The sequence below is a fragment of the Asparagus officinalis genome, chromosome 8, assembly GCF_001876935.1.
Source record: "Asparagus officinalis chromosome 8, Aspof.V1, whole genome shotgun sequence".
Classification (NCBI taxonomy): Eukaryota; Viridiplantae; Streptophyta; class Magnoliopsida; order Asparagales; family Asparagaceae; genus Asparagus; species Asparagus officinalis.
The window spans coordinates 95,786,930-95,794,692 of record NC_033801.1 but is presented as its reverse complement, the minus strand read 5'-3'; the positions used below and the strand labels follow the sequence as shown (position 1 = coordinate 95,794,692).

The 7,763-nt window shown below is 36.4% G+C and overlaps 1 protein-coding gene across 1 annotated transcript in view; it reads right to left on the bottom strand.

Moving 5' to 3' along the window:
- Positions 2,518–7,763, bottom strand: part of LOC109851411 — a 10,407-nt gene continuing 5,161 nt past the window's right edge. Inside the window, 2 exon segments of the mRNA XM_020421526.1 lie at positions 2,518–3,238; positions 5,166–5,666. Of these exon segments, the coding sequence (XP_020277115.1) occupies positions 2,820–3,238; positions 5,166–5,666 (920 nt within the window). The 3' untranslated portion in view covers positions 2,518–2,819.

The window sequence follows — 7,763 nt, the reverse complement described above, 5'->3', positions numbered from 1 at the left end:
GATCATGGCCTTACCACTCAGTCCCCGATGGCCAGCTGGGGATTCAGTATATATATATAGCAGGTCACTTTTGAAATCTAAATCGTCGAAAATGACCACCATCTTCTGGTACGTAGCTGCCACCCCCACATCTCCCATAACAATATAATAACCCAAGGTAGCATAGGCAGTAAACCCGAATCCCGGATCCACTAACTTGGTACTCAACCAATGATGGTGTGGTGTGCTAGAGTGAATAATGTCCAGGAACCGTAGGAACCAAGTGGTGTCCCGTGTCAAACGCCACCAAACAGTAACCTTCTTGGCGATGCTGAGTCATATAGCTTCACATAGCTATGGTGAAAAATGTTCCAATCATCAAATTGTTATGGCTATTCCATCCCCACAGCCCTCCAAAAAAAGCAGGAAACTGCAATGCGTGTGGGATTGGAGTTTTCTTGTTGTTTGCTATCCCGTCATAGTGGAAACAGTGTTTATTGAGACCAGCCCATGATTGGGACATGGATACCCTTCAAGTTGATCCCCATGGATATGACCTACGATCAGTGCAGGCCCTTCTCTCTAAGGTAGAACGCTCCCCTATCGATGCATTTTGACATCTGACAGCTTCGACAGATCGCTTAGCCCCGTTCATCTTATGTGCAACAGCGATCGATCAGTGAGCTATTACGTACTCTTTCAAGTGTAGCTGCTTCAAGGCAAACCTCCTGGCTGTCTCTGCCCTTTATCACTGAGCGGTCATTTAGGGCCTTAGCTGGTGATCCAGGTTGTTTGCCTCTCGACGATGAAGCTTATCCCCCATCCTCTCACTGGCCAACCTTGGCCCCTATAATTTTGGGGTCATTTTTTCTTCAAAAATTTATGATCTCTAGTGGACCTCTCAGTAGAATTCGAACGCAGATGAAGTTCTGACCATCTGTTAGAGAAAAATCAATGAATTGATCTTGTAGGATTTCTAATAAATTCTTCGATTTCCTTCAGAAGCAGATGATTGTTCATCTGCTTCTCATGTTTCGTGCATAGCCGGAACATTGAGGAAGATCCAAAAAGGTATATATAGACACACACCACATATTTCTAGTCAACTGTTATACCTCAGTACTAATCTCTCGTCTATGTCCAAGAAAGGATATACTCTCAAATGTTACATTAAGAAGTTCATTGAGGAAAGTAGAAGAACCCTTACTTCATCCATGTCTATTTCAAAAGAAAAGAAGCCCTTATCTGAAAAGTTGGACAAAAAAAGGCCCTTGTCTACGGTCTTAATGAAAGAACAATTTTTTAAAACAGCCCCATTTAAATTTTTATTTTTCAAAATCAACCCTTTTTTTTTTTTTTATCAAAACCGACCCGTTTTTTTTTATTAGCAGCCTAATCACCTTCCTAAATAGTCGGGGTTGCCAACCCGACTATTTAGGACATAAATTGTCAGGGTTTAAGGCTTCTAATTGGAGTTTAACACCCTCCTAAATAGTCGGGGTTAGCAACCCAGACTGTTTAGAAGGGTGATTAGGTTGCTAATCAAAAAACGGGTCGGTTTTGGTAAATAAAAAAAAGGGTCGATTTTGAAAAATAAAAATCTGTTTGGGGCTGTTTTGAAAAATTGTTCTCAATGAAACTGTATCCACAAAATTACTTCCAGCGTTACATGTTCTTTCTTCTCACGATCATTATGTTCGACAAATAGCCTAGTTATTTGTCTTTTATTAGTGCCAAAATTTTAGGCTTTATGTACAGATGATCCATGAATGTAAGCTTCAAGCTTCTCATTTTCCTTTGCACTTTGGCAGTGTCAATCATCAAATCCACATTAATATATAATGATTTGATAAGATTCTAATGGTTGTTTCCAATACTTTGAGCTACCTCATCTCTCAAGCAAGAACTCAGGATGATCTCGTAATTGACAACGAACTGATCATAAACTTCTATACAAATAATGTTCACAAGGAGGCTGACAGGTGATGATAAGAAAAGGAACATTCGCCTCCGCATGCATTTGGAATTTCTTTGGTACAAGACTTGGGTCACTGATGATAATATCAGTCAAATGAGAAAATGCGACCAGTTTTTTCTTAAAAAAATTTCCAACCCTTGTGCGCACGTGTAAACCCTTGCTACCCATAGAAGATATCATCATTCTTTCTTCAGCTCCATGAAAAAACAACAGAGAAAAATATTACAAACACAGACATGATCACAAATTTCCGAATCATCGATATTTCTAAATCATAATTTCTTCAGCTCCATGAAAAAACAACAGAGAAAAATATAACGAACACAAAGACATGATCACAAATTTCCAAATCATCGATGTTTCTAAATCATAATGTAACCTCCTCCTTTGTCCTGGCATGTACTTGGAAAAAGAATCCTCCTCTCAAAATTCATATCGCGAAATATGGTCATCATATTAATTGAACACTCTGGGAAAATTTTATTAGATTTTATATCGAACATAAGCACAATCAAAGATAAACAACATGTCAACCATCTGTCATGAACAATTTTTCCAGATGAACTTTAAAGTTGAGGATTTGATCTCTGATGCTAACAACGGAGAGCTACACATCCAAAACGAAAACTCAAGTGACAACATTTTCATTTAAGAAGAATCCATAAGCCCAAGTTAAATATACTACTAATTTTTCGATACGAGTTCGATCTACAAAATGGAACTCAAATTCACTCTAAAGATTAAAACATGAAATTCTAAAGAACCCTCAACTGGTTAAATTACTAATCTCAGAATGATCGTTGAGCCGAAATATTGAAAAAATCTCCAGTCCAAATTGGAACCAAATCATCAAATAATCTCTTCATTTAGGTGAGCCATTACAATCTAAAGGCTCAGACCGCTGCCTTTTAGGCTCTCGATCATCCCCTAACCTCAAAGAAACACAGAGGTCTTCTTCATCATCTGAGTTCCTTAATGTTGAGAGAGACTTAAGCTCTTTGTTCTCTTCTTGACTTTTATGAACTGGGGACATGCTAATAAAACTATGTTCTTCTACTTTATTATAGACATCCATTGCAACTTGGAACTCCAAATTTGTGAAATTTTGGGGGGCTGATTTTGAGCCAGTAGCTTCATCACGAGGGAGTTCCTCGATATTGATGCCCAAAGGCTGGTAGATTTCTTTGGTATTTTCCTTCTGCAGAGTGCATAGTTTAGGGGATGATTCTCCGACAGTGGAATCAGCTGCCGCTAAAGCCATCCGCTGCTCTTGAATTGCCTCTGTGATCATGAAAAGTAGAAGGAAATGAAGTTGTTATTAGAAGAAACAGATGGTAAGTAGCAATCTCAGATGGTAACTTGTGATGTTGGTCATCTGTCACATTATTTTTCTTTTCATGGATCAATAAACCAAACTTTGGAGTTCAATGAATAATTCAGGAAGCTCATTTAGACTTAGGAAAAAGTTCTGTGGAATATTCAGAATATAAAACTCAAAAAGAAAAGGGTCAACTAAAATTTCAGTATAGACACAACAATCACTATAAGTGAAGGTGCTGAAAATTTGAAAGTACCGCTGACTAATAATAACCAAAATGGTATCAGAATTTCAGCACAAATATGAATGTTTGATGTAGAAATATATCAGTTGAATTTCAAGGTAAGACCTCCTAGCCCCATCTTCAGTATTCTAATTTTGTAAAAAGTTGAGAACTCGGTAAGAGGGAATCAAATTCCAAAACTGCAGGAAAAATTTGCCAATATAGGCAAATTTTTCCATAAAATATGCAATTTCATAATTATATTATTGAAGTAATTAATAGAACACAAATTTGCTGAAATGATATGGTTGATATCATTTATCAGTAATGAGCAAGTTTTTCATATTTCTTATTCATGGACAAAAAGCTTACCAGAAAGAAGCTAATTAATTTGAGGGTTAACTGCGAATTGACCCATGTAGTATCACTGTTTTGAACTTACTATCAATCAAGTTTTATTTCACAGATAGATCCCTGAATGATTTTTTTTACTCTTTTAAAGGGGTCTATTTGTAAAAAAACAATTTCCTTTCCTTGAGTAAAAGAGTCAAAAAAATTCACTCAGGGGGTCTATCTGCAAAATAAAACTAGATGGTAAGTTCAAAATCATGACACTACAGGAGGTTTAATTAGTCCTTAATTTAATGCGAGTTAAAATAGTTTGTTAGAATTGATTTAGTCAGATAATATTCACTATTCAGCTAATAAAGAAGCTGGCAGCCAAAGCAATGACTTAACACCAAAATAAATATATATATATATATATATATATATATATAGGCAAAAGTGAATCTAAGGTGACACCCTAGCTCCTCACCTAAGGAGTGCGCCTAGAATCACCATCATTTCCTTTTTTTTTTTTTGCGATCCGTTTTCCGTTGAACTTGATCTACACGTTCTTAAACCCAAACACACAAATTTTGGGGTGAACCGTTGTGTTTAGACCATTCGTTGAGCAGTGCTAAAAAGTTCTATTTCATTCGAAACCGTTAAAATTACAGCGAGTGGATAAAGGTCAAAACACGACGGGTTCACCCCAAAATTAGTGTGTTTGGTTTAAGAACGTGTAGATCAAGTTTAACGAGGCGATCGCAAAAAAAATTGAAAATGATGTGGATTTTAGGCCGCGTCCTTAGGTGGGAGCCTAGGGTGTCACCTTAGATTCATTTTTCATATATATATATGATATATATATATATATAGTATATATATATATATATATAATAACTTATATTAATAGAGAAAGAGAGGAGACAGTTTTAAAAGGTATGATGAGGCATAAAACCTTTAAGTCCTTCATTCGTAATGTGATGCAGATGCTTATATATATAATAATATATATATATATATATAATGTATATATATTATATATATATATATTATATATATATATATGAGATTAATGTCGTGTATCCTTGTCATAGCGAGGGGATGTTACCTTCTTGTTTGCTATGCGGTTTCCTTCACCATCCTTATAAAGTTAGGCACAATCTCCATCAACTCACACTCTCTCTCCTACTTTATGAGGATGGGGGCATTCTGCCACATAGGCGTTCAAGGCAGGAAATCCCTCCTATGACCAAGCGAATACCATTAATATATATATATATATATATATATAGAGAGAGAGAGAGAGAGCAGTTTTAAAAGGTAAGAGAAGCATAAACCTTGAAGTCCTTCATTCGTTGTGATGAGATCAAGCTCCAAAAGATCAAGAAGCCGGCCAAGATCAACCCCACTAGTCCAGTTCTCAGGACCATGACCACTTTTAAGCTTCAACCTCCCTCTATTTGCTGTCCCTCCCCATATAATCCCTATAGGCTGAGGCTTCTCATCATCTTTCGAAGTTAAAATGATGAGGCTTCCACTATCACCTTCAAGATCAAAACTCTCGTGGTTCTCACCGACAACAAGATAGTCAGTAAAGAAACATATGCCTTTCTCATCATTGTATTCAAGAGCATAAGCCATTACTGTTCCAGTGGTGAGACCCGAGCTCCTTCCAACTTTCACTACTTGTCTTCCAATGAGGCTATTTATTGGAGATTGTAAATCTATAACCTTGACATCTCCAATGTCACCAACTCCCTTCACTAAAGTGGTGACTGTTGACATGTCAAAATCGTCAGAAAAGGGAATAAATGCCCCGTCAGCTCGAACAAAGGTCTCTGCATATGGATTAAAGACAATATTTTCAGATCAGTATATTATTCCATACAATAGTTACAAAGAACCGCAAGTGACTGCTGGACTAGTGTAAGCATATAATTGCTTGACCAGTGTAAGCGTATAATTTATCCCGTAAGTGCTGAAGCAGAGGGCTATTGGTGCACAGTTGAGACCATCCAATCATAAATATCATAAATGTGTGCCAGGATTCTCGGGCTAACCTATTACAGTGGTGGTTGTTTTGGTGGCGATTACAATTACATAGTACTAGACTACTAGTAGTAGTAGTTGTTGCCAGAAAAAAAAAATTTATCCAAAAATAATAATGAAGATTTAAATTGGGTTGATCAGGATAAGAAAAATTGAGAATTAAAATTGTCCATGACCATTCACTCAAATCTCTTTCTAAAAAAAATTGCAGGTGATAAGATGAATTGTGCCCCTGTTTCTAGTTGAAGGCTTAGGGTTCTGCAGACTCTGCACAAATAAATCTGAAGCATAATGTATTACTATTCAGCACTTTCACACGTAACGAGTAGAAAACAGATCAAATATTTAAATCCTGAACTATGGGAATTAAAATACACTTTCTTGAATAGACTTAAATGATGCTTTCTTAAATAGACTTAGACATAGACTTGCTGTATATTCTAGTATAAGCTATATTGAGATCTGATTGAGGAAAAAGTTATATATGAACCTCTCTTGATATTAAAAGTAAGATCCTTAAGCTGAATTAATGATATGAAAAAATTAAACTATTAGTTAAATCCATATCAAGAAAATCAGTTTTTAACTTCTTTCACTGTTACTGTAGAAAATAAGGCTAATCACAATAACCCTGAAGCATCTATACATCAATTCTAGGCTACATTGCATGGGTACTTCTATCATGAACTCGTAACCATATCCAACATGTCCTCTACCCGTGCCGGACACCGACACTTTTTGTTGTATGTATACATTTATTCATATGCGTATTCCATTATATAACGCATGTTTTAATTAAAAATCCTTGCTATACACTTTTTAGACATATATCCTGCCGTTCACCTCCACTTCTTAAAACTTGTTGGACAAGAATCAGGTTCATTTCAACTTATACTCAGTTCAAAGCTATGATTTGAAAAGGTATTTGTATATCTAGTTTAGAACAATGATTTCAGCACATGTTTCCCCTACAAACCACCTTTAAAATATGGTCATTATACAAAAACCACTTTTTATTATAAATTAATACAAAAACAACCTTTATAGGGGTTTTCTATTGCAATTAGCCACATGGACACACTTTTCAGTTAAACCTTGTCAGTTTTTCTATAATGATTAGCTGTCAAATACCAAATACATTCGACAGATGATCCTCAACGGAAGTTATATAGGGTCAATTACCGAGAAAATTTAAACGAAAAGTGGGTCCAAGTGGTTAATTGCAACACAAAACCCGTTTAAAGGAAGATAAATATTAATTGACAATCAAAAGTGGTTTATGTACAATTACCCTATTGTAAAGGTGGTTTCTAGAAAAGAAACCCTCTAGCCCATATGTTTTGGTCGTGTCCTACATAGACACCGACACTTCTTGGACACTCCTTGATTTATATATGCATTTATTCAGATGCGCACTCCAATCACATAATGCACATTTGAATCTAGAACACTCGACATGCACTTCTTAAACATATGTCATGCTATGTAGCACGGACACGGATCCGACACGGCCATCCGACACGCCAACACGAGGCAAATCCTAAAAAATACATAGGATACGTGTGTTCGACACGTGTGTCCGACACGGACACGACACGACACGGCTTCATGTTATGTGTGTCCGTGCTTCATAGATGTCATGCACTTCCCCTCCACTTTCTGAAACTTGATAGGCAAGGATCGGGCTTGTTTCAATTCATAATCAGTTCAGAACTACTATTTCAAAGGGTCATTTATGTATCTAGTTTAGATCTATGATTGCAGCCATGCATTTCAAATATGTCCCCATAGCCTATGATCCCTACCTTTTACATTTGTCATGTCCCGTACTCTTACCTATGCACATAGCGGTATCCATGCAACTTAGATTTTAGGGAAGCAGCATA